The 26,031-nt window shown below is 45.1% G+C and overlaps 1 protein-coding gene across 1 annotated transcript in view; it reads left to right on the forward strand.

The window, feature by feature from the left end:
- The window catches only part of stac (SH3 and cysteine rich domain), a 186,940-nt gene that overhangs the window by 73,648 nt on the left and 87,261 nt on the right, over window positions 1-26,031 (forward strand). The window contains exons 3-5 of the mRNA XM_078217125.1: window positions 10,542-10,642; window positions 21,179-21,260; window positions 21,378-21,493. Of these exons, the coding sequence (XP_078073251.1) occupies window positions 10,542-10,642; window positions 21,179-21,260; window positions 21,378-21,493 (299 nt within the window). The remainder of the gene's footprint in view (window positions 1-10,541; window positions 10,643-21,178; window positions 21,261-21,377; window positions 21,494-26,031) is intronic.

The following is a 26,031-nucleotide window of genomic DNA, read 5'->3' on the forward strand; positions in this document are numbered from 1 at the left end:
CTAAAAATTGAGCCCGGATGGAAGTGACCCTAAATGACATTAAATGGCCAAGGGCAACTGGGGCAAGGGCAGGCTTCTCATGTGAGACCTTGCCCACCCCAGTGTAAAATTGCTGTGTGATCGAGTATGTGGAAAACGGGAGGGAATCCTGTCCCTGCAATTTCACGCATTCCCACCCAAAAACTCAGCAAGGGGGAGTATAAAATTAGGCCCCTTGTTTCCAAAGGAAGATACTTTACTGAAAGGTGCAAGAATCCACCTGAAATTATTTATTTGTTGCCTATTAAGGAGTTGTGTGGTTGTCATTACTAATTTTTGTTAATATGAACCTTTCCACTCTTACTGAACTTATCTTTCCCTAAATCTGACCCCTCCCAGCTCCAGTAAAATCCTTACACTAAACAACCTCATAGAGTCATAGAGGTTTACAGCATGGAAACAGGCCCTTCGGCCCAACTTGTCCAGGCTGTCCTTTTTTTTTAAACCCCGAAGCAAGTCCCAATTGCCTGCATTTGACCCACATCCCTCTATACCTATCTTACGCATGTAACTGTCTAAATGCTTTTTAAAAGACAACATTGTACCCGCTTCTACTACTACCTCTGGCAGCTTGTTCCAGACACTCACCACCTTCTGTGTGAAAAAATTGCCCCTCTGCACCCTTTTATATCTCTCCCTTTCACCTTAAACCTGTGCCCTCTAGTTTTAGACTCCCCTACCTTTGGGAAAAGATATTGACTATCTAGCTGATCTATGCCCCTCATTATTTTATAGACCTTTATAAGATCACCCCTCAGCCTTCTATGCTCCAGAGAAAAAAGTCCCAGTCTATCCGGCTTCTCCTTATAACTCAAACCATCAAGTCGCGGGAGCATTCTAGTAAATCTTTTTTGCACTCTTTCTAGTTTAATAATATCCTTTCTATAATAGGGTGACCTGAACTGTACACAGTATTCCAAGTGTGGCCTTACCAATGTCTTGTACAACTTCAACAAGATGTCCCAACTGGATTCAATGTTCTGACCAATGAAACAAAGCATGCTGAATGCCTTCTTCACCACTCTGTCCACCTGTGACTCCACTTTCAAAGAGCTATGAACCTGTACTCCTGGATCTCTTTGTTCTGTAACTCTCCCCAATGCCTACCATGAACTGATTAAGTCCTGCCCTGGTTCAATCTACCAAAATGCATCACCTCGCATTTATCTAAATTAAACTCCATCTGCCATTCGTCAGCCCACTGGCCAATTGATCAAGATCCTGTCAGAATCCGAGATAACCACCTTCATTGTCCACTATGCCACCAATCTTGGTGTCATCTGCAAACTTACTAACCATACCTCCTATATTCCCATCCAAATCATTAATATAAATGACAGTGGACCCAGCACCGATCCTTGAGGCACACTGCTGGTCACAGGCCTCCAGTTTGAAAAACAACCCTCTACAACCACCCTCTGGCTTCTGTCATCAAGCCAATTTTGTATCCATTTAGCTCCCTCATCCTGGTTCCCATGAGATTTCACCTTGTGCGACAACCTACCAATGTGGTACCTTGTCAAAGGTCTTGCTAAAGTCCATGTAGACAACGTCAACTGCACTGCCCTCATCTATCTTCTTGGTTACCCCTTCAAAAAACTCAATCAAATTTGTGAGACATGATTTTTCACTCACAAAGCCATGCTGACTGTCCCTAATCAGTCCTTGCGTCTCTAAATGCTGCAGATCCTGTCTCTCAAAATACCTTCTAACAACCTACCCACCACAGATGTGAGGCTCACTGGCCTGTTGTTCCCAGGCTTTTCCCTGCAGCCCTTCTTAAACAAAGGCACAACATTTGCCACTCTCCAATCTTCAGGCACCTTACCTGTGACTATCGATGATTGAAACATCTCTTCTAGGGAGCCCGCAATTTCCTTCCGAGCTCCCACGATGTCCTGGGATATACTTTCATCAGGTCTCGAAAATTTATTTATTATCTTGAATCACTTTAAGACTTCCAGCACCACCTCCTCTGTAATATGTACACTCCGCAAGACATCACTATTTATTTCCCCAAGTTCCTTAACATCCACGCTTTTCTCAACAGTAAATACTGATGAGAAATATTCATTTAGGATCTCACCAATCTCTTGTGGATCCGCACATAGATGACCTTGTTGATCCCTAAGAGGCCCTAGTTATTCTTTAGGCCTTTATGTATTTATGAAGCTCTTTGCCTTATCTGCCAAAACAATCTTGTGTCCCCCTTTTGCCCTCCTGATTTCTCTCTTTACTCCTACACCCCCTATACTCTTCGAGGGATTCACTTGATCCCAGCTGCCTATGCATGTCATGTGCCTCCTTCTTCTTCTTGACCAGAGCCTCAATATCCCGAGTCATCCAGGGTTCCCTTCTTCTACCAGCCTTTCCCTTCACTCTAAGAGGAATGTGCTTATCCTGAACCCTGGTTAACACACTTTTGAAAGCCTCCCACTTACCAGACGTCCCTTTGCCATCCCACAGACTCCCCCAATTAACTTTTGAAAGTTCGTGCCTGATACCATCAAAACTGGCCTTGCCCCAATTTAGAATTTTAACTTTTGGGCCAGACCTATCATTCTTCAAAGCTATCTTAAAACTAATAGAATTATGGTCACTGGTCCCAAAGTGATCCCTCGCTAACGCTTCTGTCACCTGCCTTTCCTTATTTCCCAAGAGGAGGTCACGTTTTGCCCCCTCGCTAGTCGGGCCATCCACATACTGAATGAAAAATTCTTCCTGAATACACTCAACAAATTTCTCTTCATCCAACCCTCTAATACTATGGCTGTCCCAGTCAATGTTGGGAAAGTTAAAATCCCTTACTATTACCACCCTATTTTTCTTGGAGCTATCTGTAATCTCCTTACATATTTGCTCCTCAATTTCCTACTGACTATTTGGGGGCCTATAGTACAGCCCTATCAAAGTGATTTCCCCCTCCTTATTTCACAATTCTACCCATATAGACTCAGTGGCCGAACCCTCGGATATATCCCCTCTCAGTACGGCCGTGATGTTTTCCCTAATCAAAAGTGCAACTCCCCCTCCTCTCTTACCTCCTGTTCTATCTTTCCTATAGCCTCTGTACCCTGGAACATTGAGCTGCCAGTCCTGTCCCTCCCTTAGCCATCAGTAATTGCTATAATATCCCAGCCCCATGTAACCAGCCATGCCCTGAGTTCAACTGCCTTGCTTGTCAGGCCTCTTTGCATTGAAATAAATGCAGTTTAATCTGGACTTCCCTGCTCTCTGTCTTGCTTTTGCCTGATTTGTTCTGTACTAGGATTACTGACACTGCCTTTACTACTTAATGTGGTCTCTTTAACTTCTGTGCTGTCCTCAACCTTTTCTCTTCTGTCTCCCTACTGCTTTGGGTCCCAGCTCCCTGCCAAACTAGTTTAAACCCTCCCGTATGGCCCTAGCAAATCTCCCAGCCAAGATGTTAGTCCCCCTCCAGTTCAGATGTAACCCATCCCCCTTGAACAGGTCACCCCCTTCCCCAGAAGAGATCTCAATGATCCAGAAATCTAAACCCCTGCCCTCTACACCAGCTCTCAAGCCACGCATTCATCTGCCTAATCTTCCTATTCCTACCCTCACTAGCACGTAGCACCGGTAGTACAAAGAACAAGAACAAAGAACAATACAGCACAGGAACAGGCCCTTCGGCCCTCCAAGCCCGCGCCGCTCCCCGGTCCAGGAATGAATCCTGAATCCAGGATCCCCGCCCAATTTTCCAGCCTATCTACATACCAATATCCTATCCACCGAGCTGTCCCTCACAGCTACGATGCTTTGTTCATTACAACCTATTAACTCACCCCCACCCCCCCATTCCAGACCATGTGATCTCCAGGGAGAGGCGAAAACCCAGAGTGAAAAACCCCAGGGCCAATATGGGGAAAAAAAAAAATCTGGGAAATTCCTCTCCGACCCCCTGAGGCGATCGAAACGAGTCCAGGAGATCACAATGGCCCTAATCGGAAAATGCTTCCCAACCCTAGTCATTTCCACTTCCACGACACCATATGAATTCCCTGCCCCCGAGACAGGTTCCCAACTATCCGCAGTCTCGCTCTGTACTGGCACCAGCAAGATGATCATAGAATGAAGCCTTAAAACGAGAAACAAGGAACAATTAGCCTGCGCCGCTCCCTGGTCCAAACTAGACCACTCTTTTGTATCCCTCCATTCCCACTCCGTTCATATAGCTGTCTAGATAAGTCTTAAACGTTCCCAGTGTGTCCGCCTCCACCACCTTGCCCGGCAACACATTCCAGGCCCCCACGACCCTCTGTGTGAAATATGTCCTTCTGATATCTGTGTTAAACCTCCCCCCCTTCACCTTGAACCTATGACCCCTCGTGAACGTCACCACCGACCCGGGGAAAAGCTTCCCACCGTTCACCCTATCCATGCCTTTCATAATTTTATACACCTCTATTAAGTCTCCCCTCATCCTCCGTCTTTCCAAGGAGAACAACCCCAGTTTCCCCAATCTCTCCTCATAACCAAGCCCCTCCATACCAGGCAACATCCTGGTAAACCTCCTCTGTACTCTCTCCAAAGCCTCCACGTCCTTCTGGTAGTGTGGCGACCAGAACTGGACGCAGTATTCCAAATGCGGCCGAACCAACGTTCTATACATCTGCAACATCAGACCCCAACTTTTATACTCTATGCCCCATCCTATAAAGGCAAGCATGCCATATGCCTTCTTCACCACCTTCTCCACCTGTGACGTCACCTTCAAAGATCTGTGGACTTGCACACCCAGGTCCCTCTGCATCTCTACACCCTTTATGGTTCTTCCATTTATCGTGTAGCTCTTCCCTACATTATTCCCACCAAAATGCATCACTTCACATTTATCAGGATTGAACTCCATCTGCCATTTCCTTGCCCAAATTTCCAGCCTATCTATATCCTTCTGTAGCCTCTGACTATGTTCCTCACTGTCTGCAAGTCCTGCCAGTTTTGTGTCGTCCGCAAACTTACTGATCACCCCAGTTACTCCTTCTTCCAGATCATTTATATAAATCACAAACAGCAGAGGTCCCAATACAGAGCCCTGCGGTACACCACTAGTCACAGGCCTCCAGCCAGAAAAAGACCCTTCCACTACCACCCTCTGTCTTCTATGACCAAGCCAGTTCTCCACCCATCTAGCCACCTCCCCCTTTATCCCATGGGATCCAACCTTTTTCACTAGCCTACCATGAGGGACTTTGTCAAACGCTTTACTAAAGTCCATATAGACAACATCCACGGCCCTTCCTTCGTCAACCATTTTGGTCACTTCTTCAAAAAACACCACCAGGTTAGTGAGGCATGACCTCCCTCTCACAAAACCATGTTGACTATCGTTAATGAGTTTATTCCTTTCTAAATGCGCATACATCCTATCTTTAAGAATCTTCTCCAACAACTTCCCCACCACGGACGTCAAGCTCACCGGCCTATAATTACCCGGGTTATCCTTCCTACCCTTCTTAAATAACGGGACCACATTGGCTATCCTCCAATCCTCTGGGACCTCACCTGTGTCCAGTGACGAGACAAAGATTTGCGTCAGAGGCCCAACGATTTCACCTCTCGTCTCCCTGAGCAGCCTTGGATAGATTCCATCAGGCCCTGGGGATTTGTCAGTCTTTATGTTCTCTAACAAACCTAACACTTCCTCCTTTGTAATGGAGATTTTCTCCAACGGTTCAACTCTCCCCTCCGAGACACTCCCAGTCAACACATCCCTCTCCTTTGTGAATACCGACGCAAAGTATTCATTTAGGATCTCCCCTACCTCTTTGGGCTCCAAGCATAAGTCCCCACTTTTGTCCCTGAGAGGTCCGATTTTTTCCCTAACAACCCTTTTGTTCCTAACGTATGAATAAAATGCCTTGGGATTCTCCTTAATCCTGTCTGCCAAGAACATTTCGTGACCCCTTTTTGCTCTTCTAATTCCGCGTTTGAGTATTTTCCTACTTTCATTGTACTCCTCCAGAGCTCCCTCCGTTTTTAGCTGCTTGGACCTAACATACGCCTCTCTTTTCCTTTTGACCAGTCCCTCAATTTCCCTGGTTATCCACGGTTCTCTAATCCTACCCTTCCTATCCTTTTTTACAGGCACATGCTTGTCCTGTAGCCCTAACAACCGTTCCTTAAAAGACTGCCACATACCAGATGTGGATTTACCCTCAAACAGCCTCTCCCAATCAAGAGCTGCCAATTTCTGCCTGATCCCAATAAAGTTAGCCTTCCCCCAATCCAACACCTTACCCTTGGGACACCACTCATCCTTTTCCATCACTATCCTAAAGCTAACAGGATTGTGGTCACTATTTGCCACATGTTCCCCAACCAAAACTTTGAAGACCTGACCGGGCTCATTCCCCAGTACCAGGTCCAGTATAGCCCCCTCTCTAGTCGGGCTGTCCACATATTGTTCCAACGAACCCTCCTGTACACATTTTACAAATTCCTCCCCATCCAGAGTCCCTGCCCTCAGCGATTTCCAGTCTATACCAGGGAAATTGAAGTCTCCCACTACAACAACCCTATATTTCCTGCACCTATCCAGTATCTCCTGACATATCCATTCTTCCACTTCCCTTGGGCTGTTGGGGGGCCTGTAGTATACCCCCAACATAGTGACTGCGCCTTTCCTGTTTCTAAGCTCCACCCAGAGTGACTCGCTACAAGACTCCTCCGAATTGTCCTCCCTCTGCACCGCCGAAATATGCTCTCCAACCAATACCGCTACTCCCCCACCTCTTTTGGCCCCTCGTCTGTCTCGCCTAAAACACTTGTACCCTGGAATATTCAGCTGCCAGTCTTGTCCCTCTTTCAACCAAGTCTCTGTCACCGCAACCACCTCCAAATTCCTCGTGCGCATTAAGGCCCCAAGTTCGTCTGTTTTACCTGCTACGCTCCTTGCATTGAAGTATAAGCACTCCAGACCCCCAGGCTCAGTGAGGTCGTCCTCCCCCAGAGTGCTCTTCTTCTTTGCCAGCCTTGTCCCAGCCCCAAGCTCGTCCCCAGCCACCACACTTATAGGCCTAATAGTTTGATCCCCACCCCCCTGCCATACTAGTTTAAACCCCCCCGAACTGCACTAGCAAAGCTCCCAGCCAGGATATTTGTGCCCTTCCAACTTAGTTGTGACCCCTCCCTCTTGTACAGGTGCCATCCTCTCCTGAAAACCTCCCATTGGTCTATGAAAATAAAGCCCTCCCTCCTGGACCAGTCCTTTAGCCAGGCATTCATTTGAACCAACTCCCTATTCTTAGCCTCACTGGCACGAGGCATTGGGAGCAGCCCAGAGATGGCCACCCTAGTGACCCTACTTTTTAACCTATTTCCCAACTCCCTGAATTGCTCTCTTAGGACCCCCCTACTCTTCCTATCTACGTCATTTCCACCAATGTGTATAATGACATCCAGACATTACTACCTTTGAGGCCCTGCACTTTAGCCTTCTGCATAACTCTCTATATTCACAATTCAGGAACTCATCCCTTTTCTTACCTATGTCATTGGTACCAATATGTACAACAACCTCTGGCTGCTCACCCTCCCCCTTAAGAATGTCCTGTAACCGCTTAGAGATGTCCTTGACCCTGGCACCAGGGAGGCAACACACCATCCTGGAGTCTTGATCGCAGCCACAGAAACGCCTGTCTGTGCCTCCAACTAGCGAGTCCCCTATTACTACTGCTCACTTGATCTTTGCCCGACCCTACTCTACAGCGGAACCAGCTGTGGTGCCACAGGCCTGGCAGCTGCTGGTACCTCCGTCTGACAGGCTATCCCCTTCAACAGTATCCAAAATGGTATACCTGTTTGAAAGGTGAATAGCCATAGGAGACTCCTGCACAACCTACCTGCCTCTCCTGGTGGTCACCCATCTGCCTGACTGATGCTGTGGTGTGACAACCTCCCTATAACTAGTGTCTATCACACTCTCTGCCTCCTGTATGCTCCACAGTGCATCCACCTGCCGCTCCAACCGAACAATGCGGTCTGTGAGGAGCTGCAACTGGACTCACTTCCTGCAGACAAAGTTGTCAGGGAGACTAGATTGCTCCGTAATTTCCCACATCTGGCAGGAGGAGCATACCACTGCCATACTGCCCTGATACAGGTGAAAGGATAAAAGAATCTCAACTCATCTTTCCTTTGCTTGTGGTCCTCCCGACGACTTTTGTTTGGTTAGAGGAGGAGGTAGGCAGGGAGAGAAACACTGAAGTAGTTTGGGGTTTAACTGTCCCTTTACAACAGCTCCTCCACAAATCACCTTCTGGTAGCAGTGACTGCGTCTATGCAAATCTTACCTGCAACAATCACCTTTACCATCATCTCATTCTAGTTAATCTGCACCGTATCCCACCCAAAGGCAAAATGTCCTTCCCGAGGTCCATTCATAGAAATCCTACAGTGCAGAAGGAGGCCATTCGGCCCATCGAGTCTGCACCGACCACAATCCCACCCAGGCCCTACCCCCACATATTTTACCCGCTAATCCCTCTAACCTACACATCCCAGGACTCTAAGGGGCAATTTTTTAACCTGGCCAATCAATCTAACCCGCACATCTTTGGACTGTGGGAGGAAACCGGAGCACCCGGAGGAAACCCACGCAGACACGAGGAGAACGTGCAAACTCCACACAGACAGTGACCCAAGCCGGGAATCGAACCCGGGACCCTGGAGCTGTGAAGCAGCAGTGCTAACCACTGTGCTACCGTACCGATTCCAGATGCAGCCTGGCCAAGGCTCAAAACAATTGCAGCAAAATCTCTCCCTCTTTGTATTCCCACCTTCTTGTGATTAAGGTCAAGATCAACATATTATTCACCTTTTTCATTACTACCAGCTTTAAATGATCTGTGTGCTTGGTCTCTCAAATCTCTTTGCTACCATACAGTTGGTGGTTTCTCTCCATTTAGAAAATACTCAAATTTATCTTCCCCACACAATTCCATCTGCTATTGTTTTGCGCACCCGCTTAATTTATGTTGGATTTAACCTAATGTTAAAATACCCAACAGAAGGATTGCAGCTAAACATGTAAAACAGTTTATGAAACGCTGCACAAAAAATGCCTTGCTGATTAGTTTTTGAATGCATAACACTGGTGAGTACTTGATGTGCACCTAGATCCCATTTATACAGTGAATGAAGCATGATGGTTTCTGACACTTGATTCTAATAATGAGGTAGAAATATCGTAGCTCTGTAAATTTGTAAAGCATGTTTTCAAAACATTCCATGTTTATAACATATAGTGTTAATGACATTTATTGACAGAAATTTATCACTCCTTCATCCTTTTGCTGAAAAATGTAGTTCCATTTGATTAGCAGAATCTGAGTTCCTTCCAGTGTTAATGTTTCATCAATGATTTAAAACCCAGAAACATCATAAGCGCATTTAAAATTTATACTTCCCTCTGTGTAGCAGAACTTGTTATCTTCCAATGAATTATGACAAGACAGGATAAGAAATTGGTTCACAGCTATGAACCCTACAGTATTGTCATGACTGGGAAATAAGCCAAACCCAATGCTTCTTTGTGGATAAGCAGCATGGTGGCACAGTGGATAGCACTGCTGCCTCACAGTGCCAGGGACCCAGGTTCGATTCTCGACTAGGGTCACTGTCTATGTGGAGTCTGTATATTCTCCCCGTGTCTGCTTGGGTTTCCTCTGGGTGCTCCGGTTTCATCCCACGGTCTGAAAGATGTGCTGATTAGGTGCATTGGCCATGCTAAATTCTCCCTCAGTGTACCCAAACAGGTGCCGACGTGTGGTGACTAGGGAATTTTCACAGTAACTTCATTGCAGTGTTAATGTAAGCCTACTTGTGACACTAATAAATAAACTTAAACGGATGGCAATCAGGTGCCATCGCACTTATGGAGATGTGCTTAAAATTCTGAGGAGACAGTACAGAAACTTTCCAATAACTCAGGAGGTCTTGGGAGCATAGATGTAAAATTAAGTCCAGAGATTTAGGACAAATACCATAAGGTACTTTTAAAATGCATAAGATTGTGAAGAGGTGGAATGCACTATCAGAGTTGGTGATTGAAGCAGGGATCATGAAAACCTGAAAAGGATAGGTAGCTGAAAGAAAAGAGGAATGAAGGGAAATGGGAACAGGACAGGCATATCTGATTGGGACTGCTGCTCACATAGAGGTTAAACACAACACGGGACTATCTGGGTCAAATAGATGATTCCTGCATTGTGATTCCTGTACAATTCTCTTGTGGGTTCAAATTCGGCATTGTAGGGAACTGAAAGACAGTCGGAAAAAAATTACTAATCAAATAAAGAAAATCAAGCCTGACATGGTTTTAAGAGTTCAATTGTTATCTATTTGTAGTGGTCTGAAATAGTGTAGCTTAAAGTTAATATTGGCCACTAAACACACCATCTGTTTGTTCAGATCACTTCATTACTAACAGGATATGTGGAAAATATTGATTTAACTTGTGATGTATATTCACTAAACAGGCACCAATGCCAAACTCGGATTGCGCTGCAAGGCTTGTAAGATGAGCATCCACCACAAATGCGTTGATGGTGTTGAACAGCAACGATGCATGGGCAAACTGGTAAGAAGTACTGTGCATTTGGCATGGTTATCATAGAAACACACCAAACGCTGCTGGTTCAAAGATTAATCCTCGAGGGTTTTAAAATCCACACACATTTTCTATCACACAACATCTTAAAAAAAAAAACAATGATTTTATGGAAAGCGATAATGTTCAATACTCAAAAACAATGTTGCAGAACTGTAGACTTGCCAAACTTACAACGTTCTTTCCACAAAGCCAATTGTAATTTTCACTTAGTGGCATTGAAAAACTAATTGGGTTCTGAAAAGATTAATGTATAATGACAGCAGTATGTTTAAGAGGAGCTGGCTGGGGAAGGGATGTTGTAGGTTGCTGGGGGACAGTTCCAATGGGAAGTACTCATGTAAATATTTTCCGACAGTATGAAAGGTATAACTTGGTGAAGGCTGGAGTTGTACACTGGTTTTGAACTGGAGGTAGCTGCAATTGGAGGTTATTTGGCATAACTGGAGATCTAAATATACACTCTACCATAAAAAACAATAAAGGCAAGAGGATTTAATTTAGCTGTTTTGACTTAAATCTGCAAAATTTCTTTCTTATTTTGAAACTCATTTAACTTGACATGCTCAGCTCGTAATTTGGATGAACAGGATAAAACCAATTAAAATTAATCTGTAAACCTCTACCAAAGGACTTAGCATAGCACACTGTGTGATGTGTTTAACAGTGGGACCCATCTTTATGTCAAGAGCAGCTTTGGTGTGACATTAGTACCAAGCAAAACTTCATTAAAGAAATATCTAAATTCATCCCAGATGCCATAGTCAGTTAAGGCAGTGAGTAGCTAAACTAATCAGGACACTAATGGTTCTTGCTGCTTTTCGACAAGTACCACAGATTCCTTTACATCTGCCTGAATAGGCAAATAGTATGCTGATATAGTATCTTGATTAAAAGATGCCAGGCGCAAGCTTATCAGCTCGCCGTGCCGCGCCCGTCAATCAGTGTGGCATGCTGGGAACATATCGTGATGGCGAAAATCAGATTTGCGCTGGGCACAAATTGGATCGCTACATAAGAACTAAGAGCAGGAGTGGGCCATCTGGCCCCTCAAGCCTGCTCCGCCATTCAATAAGATCATGGCTGATCTTCTCATGCACTCAGCTCCACTTACCCGCCCGCTCACCATAACCCTTAATTCTTTGCTACTTTGCCCGCATTATTTTACTTGTGAGAATAGCTTTATGCCCAGAAAGGGCACGAAGCTCATCAGCATCTGGATCTCCATATCATTAGTGAATCCAGCACGGCTGCTTTCCCCCCACCCGACCAGTGGAAACCAGATGCCATGGCCATGCCGAGGAGTTTGGAGGTTATTGATACCCCAGATGGTCGAGGTCATGGCCAAGGGGATGGGGCCTGAGTGGGCATGGGGCTGTGACAGGAGTCGATGCACTCTGACGGGTGCCTATGCACAGGGGACCTATGCAGAAGGGGGTCATGGCTGGGGGGGGGGGCATGCGGGGGTGGGTCACAGAAGAGGCAACATATGTCTACAAGTCTGCCAGGAGGCTCATCAGGAGGGCCCTAATGTCCCAATGACCCGTGTCAATGTGGAGGACTGACAATGCCACAGGATTTGGGGGGGTGGGTGGGGGAAGCAAGGAGTTCTCCTGGTTCACCGGCAGATGTGGGCACTCTGCGGAATGGCACCGAGTCCTCTGAAGCCAGCTTCACCGGCATGTATAAGCTTCGTCCCAACCCCCTCCCTTTCCCCATCCCCCGTACTGACACAAAGCAGAAGATTGCAGTGTGGAGCTTGCCAAAAAGATTGACATGGAGGTCTCCCGTTTTCTCGTGGTTATGACATTTGGAATTTCTTTGGGAAAATTCTGCCCGACATCTTTGACAGCACAGTTCTGATTTTGAACTGCACTGAGGTCTCATGAGCCGGGTTTTATTGCAGCTGCAGGTTATGAAGGACCAGGTTCTGTTCCTGGCCTGTACTGAGTTAGTGATCTCATGATGTCGAGATGCCGGCGTTGGACTGGGGTAAGCACAGTAAGAAGTCTCACAACACCAGGTTAAAGTCCAACAGGTTTATTTGCTAGTACAAGCCGCAAGCTTTCAGAGCGCTGCTCCTTCATCAGGTGAGTGGGAATTCTGTTCACAAACAGGGCATATAAAGACACAAACTCAATTTACAAAATAATGGTTGGAATGCAAGTCTTTACAGGTAATCAAGTCTTAAAGGTACAGACAATGACAATTTATCGATCGACAGTTCCGACGCACCACAAAAAAAAACCGTACCGACCTCCTCAGAAGACGAACACGGGACACGGCGGACAGGGTACCCTTCGTCGTCCAGTACTTCCCTGGAGCGGAGAAGCTACGACATCTTCTCCGGAGCCTTCAACATGTCATCGATGAAGACGAACATCTCTCCAAGGCCATCCTCACACCCCCACTTCTTGCCTTCAAACAACTGCACAACCTTAAACAGTCCATTGTCCGCAGCAAACTACCCAGCCTTCAGGAGAACAGTGACCACGACACCACACAACCCTGCCACAGCAACCTCTGAAAGACATGCCAGATCGTCGACATGGATGCCATCATCTCACGTGAGAACATCATCCACCAGGTACACAGTACATACTCTTGCAACTCAGCCAATGTTGTCTACCTGATACGCTGCAGGAAAGGATGTCCCGAGGCATGGTACATTGGGGAGACCATGCAGATGCTACGACAGCAGATGAATGAATATGGCTCGACAATCACCAGGCAGGAGTGTTCTCTTCCTGCTGGGGAACACTTCAGGTTAAAGTCCAACAGGTTTATTTGGCAGCACTAGCTTTCAGAGTCTCGGGCTCCTTCACCAGGTGAGTGAGAACTTGTGTAAGGACTTGACACAAGTCCTCCCTCACCTGATGAAGGAGCCTGAGACTCCAAAAGCTAGTGCTGCCAAATAAACCTGTTGGACTTTAACCTGGTGTTGTGAGACTTCTTACTGTGCTTACCCCAGTCCAACGCCGGCATCTCCACATCAGCGGAACACTTCAGCAGTCACAGGCATTCAGCCTCTGATCTTTGGGTAAGCGTTCTCCAAGGCGGCCTTCATGACACACGACAACGCAGAATCGCTGAGCAGAAACTGATAGCCAAGTTCCGCACACATGAATACGGCCTCAACCGGGATCTTGGGTTCATGTCACACTATCTGTAACCCCCCTGACTTGCCTGGGCTTGCAAAGTTTCACTAACTGTCCTGGCTGGAGACAATACTCATCTCTTTAACCTGTGCTTAACCCTCTCTCCACTCACATTGTCTGTACCTTTAAGACTTGATTACCTGTAAAGACTCACATTCCAACCATTATTTTGTAAATTGAGTTTGTGTCTTTATATGCCCTGTTTGTGAACAGAACTCCCACTCACCTGATGAAGGAGCAGCGCTCTGAAAGCTTGTGGCTTGTGCTACCAAATAAACCTATTGGACTTCAACCTGGTGTTGTGAGACTTCTTGGTGATCTCAGCCAGAGCCTGTTTTGTGGCACTTTATCAAATGCCTTTTGCGAGTCCATGTATACCACATCAACTGAAATACTTGCTGAGCAGGCGACTGCTCATGCGCCGATCTGTCAACGCGGAGATCCGTGCATGCACAGTAGTCCTGCACTGCCGATCTCCCAATCACTGGCCAGCTTGATTCCTGGCCTCACTCCTCCCTCCCTCTGTCAACACTGAGTGTAGAGTGGCGGGACTCCCGACCTCCACCGATTGCTCCGCTCCCTTGGGATTGTCCGATGCACCTTGGGCAGTGTCAGGGGGCCAGGTTTGCGCTGACAATGCCCAGGGCCTTACCCATGACCTACTGCGGGCCTCCAAGGCCCCCGTTCACTCCAGTGAGGTTAGGCCACCATTTCCCCACAAGCGGGGAGCTATCGTAAACCATGCTGGAGTGAAACACTCCTGGCGGGGTGGGGGGGGGCAGCTAGCAGGCCCAGAGATTTCAGTCCCGGGCCCACTAATTATATGTAAATTCTATTTTGAATAAATTATACAGCGAAAGCAGCCCAGTGGGCTGAGAGAATCCCCCCCATTGTGTTCAGTTGTGGGCACCACACTTTAGGAAGGATGTAAATACATTAGAGAGGGTGTAGGAAAGATTTATGAGAATGATTCTAGGGTTGAAGAAATTTAGTTCTATTGATAGATTGGAGAAGTTATATACATAAAGAGCAAAAGAGTAACAAGGGAGCGAGTAGGGCTTCTTAAGGATCAACAAGGTCATCTATGTGCGGATCCACAAGAGATGGGTGAGATCCTAAATTAATATTTCTCATCAGTATTTACTGTTGAGAAAAGAATGGATGTTAGGGAACTTGGGGAAATAAATAGTGATATCTTGAGGAGTGTACATATTACAGAGAAGGAGATGCTGGAAGTCTTAAAGCACATCAAGGTAGATAAATCCCCAAGACCTGATGAAGTGTATCCCAGGACATTGTGGGAGGCTAGGGAGGAAATTGCAGGTCCCCCAGAAGAAATATTTGAATAATCGATAGTCAGAGGTGAGGTGCCTGAACATTGGACGGTGGCAAATGCTGTGCCTTTGTTTAAAAAGGGCTGCAGGGAAAAGCCTGGGAACTACAGGCCAGTTAGCCTCACATCTGTGGCAGGTAAGTTGTTGGAAGGTATTTTGAGAGACAGGATCTACAGGCATTTAGAGACGCAAGGACTGATTAGGACAGTCAGCATGGCTTTGTGAGTGGAAAATCATGTCTCACAAATTTGATTGAATTTTTTGAAGGGGTAACCAAGAAGGTAGATGAGGGCAGTGCAGTTGATGTTGTCTACATGGACTTTAGCAAGGCCATTGACAAGGTACTGCATGGGAGGTTGTTGCATAATGTTAAATCTCACGGGATCCAGGGCGAGGTAGCTAAATGGATACAAAATTGGCTTGATGACAGAATAAGAAGTTTAACAACACCAGGTTAAAGTCCAACAGGTTTATTTGGTAGCAAAAGCCACACAAGCTTTCGGAGCTCTAAGCCCCTTCTTCAGGTGAGTGGGAATTCTGTTCACAAACAGAGCTTATAAAGACACAGACTCAATTTACATGAATAATGGTTGGAATGCGAATGGTTGGAATATAGAGGTCTATAAAATGACCACCACTTGATGACAGAAGCCAGGGTGGTTGTAGAGGGTTGTTTTTCAAACTGGAGGCCTGTGACCAGTGGTGTACCTCAGGGGATCAGTGCTGGGTCCACTGTTATTTGTCATTTATATTAATGATTTAGATGAGAATATAGGAGGCATGGTTAGTAAGTTTGCAGATGACACCAAGATTGGTGGCATAGTGGACAGTGAAGGTGGTTATCTCAGATTGAAACGGGATCTTGATCAATTGGCCAGTGAGCTGACGATTGGCAGATGGAGTTTAATTTAGATAAATGAGAGGAGATGCATTTTGGTAGATTGAACCAGGGCAGGAATTACTCAGTTAATGGTAGGGCATTGGGGAGAGTTACAGAACAAAGAGATCTGGGGTTACATATTCATAGCTCCTTGAAAGTGGAGTCACAGGTGGACAGAGTGGTGAAGAAGGCATTCGGCATGCTTGGTTTCATCGGTCAGAACATTGAATACAGGAGTTGGGACGTCTTGTTGAAGTTGTACAAGACATTGGTAAGGCCACACTTGGAATACTGTGTGCAATTCTGGTCACCCTATTATAGAAAGGATATTATTAAACTAGAAAGAGTGCAGAAAAGATTTACTAGGATGCTACCGGGACTTGATGGATTGAGTTATAAGGAGAGGCTGAATAGACTGGGACTTTTTTCTCTGGAGCATAGGAGGCTGAGGGGTGACCTTATAGAGGTCGATAAAATAATGAGGGGCATAGACAAGGTAGATAATCAATATCTTTTCCCAAAGGTAGGGGAGTCTAAAACTAGAGGTCATAGGTTTAAGGTGAGAGGGGAGAGATACAAAAGTGTCCAGAGGGGCAATTTTTTCATACAGAGGGTGGTGAGTGCCTGGAACAAGCTGCCAGAGGTAGTAGTAGAGGCAGGTACAATTTTGTCTTTTAAAAAGAATTTAGACTGGGTAAGCTGGGTATAGAGGGATATGGACCAAATGCGGGCAATTGGGACTGGCTTCGGGGTTTAAAAAAAAGGACGGCATGGAAGAGTTGGGCCGAAGGGCCTGTTTTCATGCTGTAACTCTATGACTCTAAGTTGAGGCTGTTGTCCTTGGAGAAAAGGTTGATTTTGGTCTTCAAACTCATGAGTATGGATTGAATAGATAGAAATAAACTGTTCCTATTAGTCAAAGGATTAAGAACCAGAAGACAATGATTTAAGATGATTGGCAGAAGAAGTAATGGCAAAATGAGGAAAGCCTATTTTAGGCAGTGAGCAATTAAAATTGGAAGTGCACCACTTGAGCGTATGGTGGAGGCAGATTCTATCCTGGTTCTGAAAAGAGAATTGGATCATTATCTGCAAAGATAAAAATTGCAGGACTATGGGAAAAAGGCAGGTGTCGGACTCGGTGAATTGCTCTGCTGTAACCATTCTATGATTCAGCGAAGGACAGGGGAAGGCTCAGCTTTAAAGAATCTAGCCATCTGCTATCCCTCATTGGCAAACATCATACATTAACACATTGTGGGAGGCAGTGGCATAGTAGTATTGTCACTGGACTAGTAATGCAGAGACCCAGGATAATGCTTTGGGGACCTGGGTTCAAATCCCAACATGGCAGATGGTGAAATTTGGGTTCAATAAAAATCTGGAATTAAAAGTCTAATGATGACCATGAAATCATTGTCAATTGTCCTAGAAACCCATCTGGTTCACTAATGTCCTTTAGGGAAGGAAATCTGCCATCCTTACCTGGTCTGGCCTACATGTGATGTGGTTGACTCTTAAATGTCTTCAGGGTTGGGCAATAAATGCAGTCCCCGCCAATGATGTCTGCATTCCATGAACAAATAAGCAGAAAAAAAACCCTAATTGGAGAAGTAACCACAAGATGACCAGTGTCCTGACAACATACCTGCAAGGAACCACTATATTCAGAGGAGCAGGGGGCAAAATGTTAAAACAATGTAACTGAAGACACATCATTCTTTTAACCACACTGATACAAGATTAAATTGCCTGAGCATTGTGTACCCAGCATTGTGTTTCATTGCATTGACATCCAAAGCTGACCACTAAATTTTTAATCAAAATAGCAAAAGCTGTGTTTTGTCAGTGAAAGGGAGCTGGGAAACAATCAGACTTGTCAATGAAAGAAGATGGCAAATGACCTCATTGTAGCAGAGTAAAATGTTTGTCATCACTGCGGTTTGAAATACAAAACCAAGAGGTGTCTTTATAAATGTTTCAGTGCTTGATGATATTCAACCATCCTTAGGCTATGCTGCTCGTCAGAGTCAAAATTGAAAAAGGTTAACAGAATAAAAAGTGTTTGCTGTAATTTCTGTGCTGCATATTTCAGCTGGTGTTAGAATACAGCTAGACACTACTCTATGTAAGACAATAAGATGAACTCAAATTAACTAAAAATAGATAAATAAATAAAATTAAGACATAAAAATGTAAATGTTGGATTGTAACTAATTGCATAATTAAATAGCTTTATACTGAAGACCTTTGTATATAATATCTGATTAGCATTGATTTTGCAGTTAAATTAACATGCTAACTTTTCCGGAACTAAGTGAAATATTGTCTTTTCACCTGAGGAAGAAGGAAAGAATCATCAGAAGCTCATGAGATGGAAATCTTTTCTCTCTGGTGATTGTTGAGGGTTCTAACAGAAGGTTATTTCGGAGAGGTATTTGCTCACCATATTGACTGCTGAATGGATCTCCAATTCAGAGTAAAAAGAATTAAGTGAGGGAGATCCAGCTTCAAGGGGCCAAGAATGGAACTGGACCAGTTAGACTGGAAAGAAAAGCTGGCAGAAGAAACTAGCTGAACAGTGGGCTACCTTCATAAAAGAAAAGGTTTGGGACAGCCAAGGTACATTCCCTCTCAAGGCAAAGTTAGGGCAAACAAATCCATAGCTCCCTGGATGAACAAAGTGATAGAAATTAAGATAGAGAAGAAAACGTGTGCTTATGACAGGGTATCAGGGAGAAAATACAATTGAGAACCAAAAGGAAGGTTCAGAGGGGAGGTAAAAAAGCACATTAGAGAAGCCAAGAGAGATTATGAGAATAGACTGGCAGCCAACGCAAACGCGGACCCCAAAGTCTCCTATAGGCATATAAATAGTAAAAAAGATGCTAAAAGAGGAGTAAGGCCATTTAAGGACCTAGAAGGGAACTTGCACATGGAGGCAGGGAATGTGACTTAGATATGAAATGAATACTTTGCATCTACCTTTACCGAGGAGGTAGCTGCTATTCAGGCCATGGTGACAGACAACGAAATTCCGTCTCTAGAAGGGCTCAAAATTGACGAGGAGGAAGTGTTGGATAGACTGTCGTCGGTACTTCAACACAGCAGCAGATTTAATTCAACAAAATCACACAGTCTGCAGTGAGAATAATAATGTGGAGATGCCGGCGTTGGACTGGGGTAAACACAGTAAGAAGTTTAACAACACCAGGTTAAAGTCCAACAGGTTTATTTGGTAGCAAAAGCCACACAAGCTTTCGAGGCTCTGAGCCCCTTCTTCAGGTGAGTGGGAATTCTGTTCACAAACAGAACTTATAAGACACAGACTCAATTTACATGAATAATGGTTGGAATGCGAATACTTACAACTAATCCAGTCTTTAAGAAACAAAACAATGGGAGTGGAGAGAGCATCAAGACAGGCTAAAAAGATGTGTATTGTCTCCAGACAAGACAGCCAGTGAAACTCTGCAGGTCCACGCAACTGTGGGAGTTACAAATAGTGTGACATAAATTCTGATTCTAGGATCGCATGATAAAGACTCAGGAGGAAAAAAGCAGAAATATTTATGTGAAATAGTGTGACATAAACCCAATATCCCGGTTGAGGCCGTCCTTGTGTGTGCGGAACCTGGCTATCAGTTTCTGCTCAGCGACTCTGCGCTGTCGTGTGTCGCGAAGGCCGCCTTGGAGAACGCTTACCCGAATATCAGAGGCCGAATGCCCGTGACCGCTGAAGTGCTCCCCAACAGGAAGAGAACAGTCTTGCCTGGTGATTGTCGCTCGACAATCCGCTCGACGATTGCCGCTCGACAATCACCAGGCAAGACTGTTCTCTTCCTGTTGGGGAGCACTTCAGCGGTCACGGGCATTCGGCCTCTGATATTCGGGTAAGCGTTCTCCAAGGCGGCCTTCGCGACACACGACAGCGCAGAGTCGCTGAGCAGAAACTGATAGCCAGGTTCCGCACACACAAGGACGGCCTCAACCGGGATATTGGGTTTATGTCACACTATTTCACATAAATATTTCTGCTTTTTTCCTCCTGAGTCTTTATCATGCGATCCTAGAATCAGAATTTATGTCACACTATTTGTAACTCCCACAGTTGCGTGGACCTGCAGAGTTTCACTGGCTGTCTTGTCTGGAGACAATACACATCTTTTTAGCCTGTCTTGATGCTCTCTCCACTCCCATTGTTTTGTTTCTTAAAGACTGGATTAGTTGTAAGTATTCGCATTCCAACCATTATTCATGTAAATTGAGTCTGTGTCTTATAAGTTCTGTTTGTGAACAGAATTCCCACTCACCTGAAGAAGGGGCTCAGAGCCTCGAAAGCTTGTGTGGCTTTTGCTACCAAATAAACCTGTTGGACTTTAACCTGGTGTTGTTAAACTTCTTAGTGAGAATAATAACCAGTTGGTCTCCTTTATGTGGTGTTGGTTGAGGGTTGAATACTGGCCAGAACACAAAAAGAACTTTGTGCTTTTCAACAGGTGCCACAGATACTGTTATATCCAGCTAAATGGCAAACAGTATATCATTTTAGCATCATGATAACATATTTGACAACAAAGTTCTAACTCTATTGTATTGAGGATGACACCCAGGTCTCAAATAAGCCAGGCCTCATGCAGATATAATGCCCACTGACCACCTGCTTTTAAAAAATCATTCTTACACTGTTGTCTTCACTGGCAAGACTCATTTCTGGCCCATCCTATTCGCCCTGGGAAGGTGGTGGCAGACCCTTTCTTGCAGTATGTTTATTATCTGTAAGGATTTGATAGAACGGAGTGGCATGCTAGGCCACTTCAAAGGGCAACTCTGAGTGAACCATGTTGGTGTTGACATCTTCCTGGTCACTTGAATGCACAGCCACTGGTTTTTGGCACTCTTCTATTGGTTATGCTTGACATGAATTCCTGCTAAAGCAGACCTTGTCGCAAATGCGTTCTCCTTTTTGAACTTACTGAGGGCATAGAAGAAAGATTTGCATTTATGTAGTGTCTTCCATAATCTCAAGATGACCCAAGTGAAACGGTGAGTAGAATGGCCTCCTTCTATTGTATGATTCTATGTTATCATCCTCCACTAATCACTGCTCATATGCTTGTTCTCTCATTGATAGCCAAAGGGGTTTCGACGTTACTATAGCTCTCCATTATTAATCCATGAACAATATGGATGCATCAAAGAGGTGATGCCTATTGGTAAGTACTGAACTTCCTTGTATTGAGGGTAGATGCGTGGCTTGTTTATTTGCGTGGCTCATTGTTGCCTTTTTCCCCTCAATTCACCTGTTCCTTTCTCTTTATTTTCTGATTTAGCTTGCGGCAGCAAGATAGACCCAGTGTATGAAGCTCTCCGGTTTGGAACTTCCTTGGCTCAAAGGACCAAGAAGTCAGGGTCTGGCAGTGGATCTGACTCACCTCAGCGTAACTCTGTAAATAACCCTTTTGGTAATTGTGTTCTGTTCATTGTTAAACTGTGATTTCAATAACTCTGGTTTACCCAGTCCCCCTTCTGATGCGTTGTCTTAGCTAAGAACAAATTATTGCTCCTGTTTTCATTTTCCCTGCTCCTGGTCAAGCTGTTTTGTCCTGGATGGTGTCAAGCTTCTAGAGTGTTGTTGGAGCGGCACTTATCCAGGCAAGTGGAGAGCATTCCATCACACTCCTGCCTTCTGCCTTTTTGATGGTGGACAATCTTTGGGGAGTCAGGAATGAGCTGCTCCCTGCAGAATTCCCAGCCTCTAACCCGCTCTTGTAACTAAAATGTTTATATGGCTGGTCCAGTCGGTTTCTGGTCAATGGTAACTACCAGGACATTGATAGTGGGGGAATTCAGTGATGGTAATGCTACTAAATGTTATGGGGACATAGTTGGATTCTTGTTGGAGATGACCATTGCCTGGCACTTATGTGGTGCAACTACTTGCCATTTATCAACCCAAGCCTGAATGTTATAGAATCCCTACAGTGCCGAAGGAGGCCATTCAGCCCATCGAGTCTGCACTGACCACCATCCCACCCAGCCTCTATCCCCGTAGCCCCACGTATTTACCCTAGCTCGTCCCCCAACACTAAGGGGCAATTTACCATGGCCAATCAACCTAACCCGCACATCTTTGGACTGTGGGAGGAAACCAGAGCACCCGGAGGAAACCCACGCAGACACGAGGAGAATGTGCAAACTCCACACAGACAGCCACCCAAGCCGGGAATCGAACCTGGGTCCCTGGCGCTGTGAGGCAGCAGTGCTAACCACTGTGCCACCGTGCCGCCAGGTCTTGTCTGGGTCTTGCTGCATATGGGCACTGACTGCCTCAGTATTTTTATTCACTGAAGCATTGCTATCTAAGCTACATATGGGCTACTCATATTTGCTTATGGCAGCAAAGTAGGGAGAGCTGTGGGTACACCAACATATGAGCACACTAGTTTAGATGCAATTGTTCAGTTGGGCAAATGGTGACAACTGAAATGTAACAGTGACCTATAATATATGAATTAGAATCAGAAAAGTACTCAGTAATTAAAATTGACGCACGGTCATAGAATCAGGAATGGTTCCAGTACAGAAGGGGGCCAATTCAACCCCTTGTGTCCATTCCAGCTCTCTGCAAGAGCAAGTGAGTGAATTCCTATATCCTTTTCCCTGTAGCCCTGCAAATGTTTTCACTTCAGATAGTAATCCCATTCCCTCCACCACATTCTCACACTCTGCATTCCAGAGCCGAAGCGCTTAGTGGAATTATATCACTGTTACTTCATTGTCGCTGGGTCAAAATCCTGGAACTTTTAAAAATTAATTTACAGGATGTGGGTGTCGCTGGCTAAACCAGCACTTATTGCCCATCCCTAGTTGCCCTTCAGAAGGTGGTGGTGAGCTGCCTTCTTGAAGCTCTGCAGTCCCTGAGCAGTAGGTATACCCACAGTACTGCTGGGGAGACAATTCCAGGATTTTGACCCAGCAACAGTGAATATATTTCCAAGTCAGGATGGTGAGTGATTTGGGAGGGGAAACTCCTGGTGGTGATGCTTCCAGGTATCTGCTGCTCTTGTCCTTCTCGAGGGTAGTGATCGTAGGTTTCAAAGGTGCTGCCTAAAGAACCTTGGGAGTTCCTGCAGTGCATCTTGTAGATGATACACTCAGCTGCCATTGTTCGTCAGTGGTGAAGGGAGTAAATGTTTTTGGAAGGGGTAGCAATCAAACAGGCTGCTTTGTCCTGGGTGTCGAGCTTCTTGAGTGTAATTGGAGCTGCATTCATCCAGGCAAATGGAGAGTATTTCATTACACTCCTGACTTGTGCCCTGTTGGTGGTGAGTAGGCTTTGGGGGATCAGAAAGTGGGTTATTCACTGCTGGATTTTTAGCCTTTGACCTGCTGTGTAGCCACAGTATTTATATGTGTACTTCAGTTTCTGGTCAATGGTAACCCCCAAGATATTGATAGTGGGGGATTCAGCCATGGTAATGACACTGAATGTCAAGGAGCAACGATTAACTCCTCTCTTTTTGGAGATGATCACTGCCTGGCACTTGTATGGCACAAATGTTACTTATGATGTGGAGATGCCGGCGTTGGACTGGGGTAAACACAGTAAGACTCTTACAAATGTTACTTGTCACTTGTCCAGGTCTTTCTGCATTTGGACATGAATTGCTTCAGTTCAGAGTCCGGGAACTCCCTAACAGCGCTATGACTGTACCCATGACTGCCACCACCTTCTTAAGGGCAATTGGTGATTGACAATAAATGTTGGCCTTGCCAAAAACATCCACACCCTGTGAACAAATAAAAAAGAACTGCATAAAAATGTTTGGCATTATGTTGCATTTAGTTCTTTTGCCATTCATAATTTGGTTGGCTTTAGGGCTCTCAACCCTTCCATCAATGGAAACAGTTTCACATTATTTGTTCTGTCCAGAACCCTCATAATTTTGAACATTTCTTATCAAATCTCCTCTGACCTTCTCTGAAGAGAACAGCTATCTTCAAACTGGGACAAAAGAACGGAACTTGTGAATGTACCTACCATATATTCAGCTGATCTTTCTCCACCCCCTAGCTATGACTGTAACACTATATTCTGCACTTTCTCCTTTCCTTCTCTCCTATGCATTCTACAAACCATATGTTTTGTCTCTATATTCACAAGATACAATACTTTTAAATGTACCCCAATACATATGACAATAATAAATCAAATCAAAGGAAGTAACTGCCATTGACCTTAAAGCAACATTTGACTTGGTATGGCCTCAAGGAGCCCTGCCAAAATTGAAGTCAATCAGAATGGAGGAAGGGGAGGTGGAGTAGGTGGTAGGAGTGGGAACTCTCTGCTGGTTGGAGTCATACCTAGCGCAAAGGAGGATGATCAGGTTGTTTGTGGCCAGTCATCAGTCCCAGGACATTCTTAATTCATTCTCTGATGGGATGTGGATGTTGCTGACAAGGCCAGCATTTGTTGCGCATCCTAAATTGCATTTGAACTGAGTGATTTGCTCAGTCATTTCAGAGAGCAGCTCCATGGGTCTGGAGTCGCATGTAAACCAGGCCAGATAAGGATGGCAGATTTCCTTCCCTAAAGGAGATTAGTGCTACAGGAGTTCTTCAGGATAGTGTCCTTGGCCCAACCATCTTCAGCTGCTTCAAGGTCAGAAGTGGAGAGGTTCGCTGATGATTACACAATGTTTGCCATTTGCAACTCATCAGATACTGAAGTAGTTGGTGTCCATTTGCAGAAAGACCTGGAAAACATTCTGAATTTGGCCGATAAGCAGCAAGTAACATTCGCACCACACAAGAACAAACAAACAAAGAACAATACAGCACAGGAACAGGCCCTTCGGCCCTCCAAGCCCGCGCCGCTCCCTGGTCCAGGATTGAATCCTGAACCCAGGATCCCCGCCCAATTTTCCAGCCTATCTACATCCTAATATCCTATCCACCCAGCTGTCCCTCACAGCTACGATGCTTTGTTCATCACAACCTATTAACTCACCCCCACCCCCCCATTCCAGACCATGTGATCTCCAGGGAGAGGCGAAAACCCAGAGTGAAAACCCCAGGGCCAATATGGGGGAAAAAAAATCTGGGAAATTCCTCTCCGACCCCCTGTGGCGATCGAAACGAGTCCAGGAGATCACACTGGCCCTGATCAGAAAATGCTTCCCAACCCTATTCATTTCCACTTCTGCTTTACGAACACCATCTGAATTCCCTGCCCCCGAGACAGGTTCCCAACTATCCGCAGTCTCGCTCTGTACTGGCACCAGCAAGATGATCATAATCACAAGTGTCAGGCAATTCCCATTTCCAGCAAGAGAGGATCTAACCATACCCCTTCAACATTCAATGACATTACCATCATTGAATCCCCTACTATAAACATCCTGGGGGTTACCATTGACCAGAAACTGAGCTGGAATGATGATAGGTACTGTGTAAGTTCCAAAATGTGGAACTCAATTTGCTGCAGCTCATGACACTTCCTGGACATGTGGTTGCCCACGACAAGAGAAGCAGCATGGAGTTCCCACATGGAACAGGATCTGCATCCCAGAGAGCCACTTTGACCTATCATGTCTCAATGTGTTTGGCTAAAATTGACTTAACAGAAATTAACATGAGACATAAATAAAACGCATGAGCTACGACTCAATCAGCTGCTGCACTTGTGCTGGCATCACTTTATGTAAAGGGTAGTTACCTTGAAAGATTTATTTAACTTCTTATCTGTACATCTCAGATTTTACTTGACTGAAAAATTCCCACTTCTCCCATTTTACTGTCCTTTGTTATTTAATTTTAACTTGACTCTAAACCCAATTAATTGAAAATTGATTCTCATTATAAGATTCTTGTAAAAGCTTAAGCAACTTGATAAATTATGAATTGATCAATTCTTACCTACAGTTAATTTAAATTCAGAATTTGTCAGTGTACTAAACCATGTATGGCTCGTTGTGCTGATGA

This window comes from Mustelus asterias, chromosome 7 (genome assembly GCF_964213995.1).
Source record: "Mustelus asterias chromosome 7, sMusAst1.hap1.1, whole genome shotgun sequence".
Taxonomy (NCBI): Eukaryota; Metazoa; Chordata; class Chondrichthyes; order Carcharhiniformes; family Triakidae; genus Mustelus; species Mustelus asterias.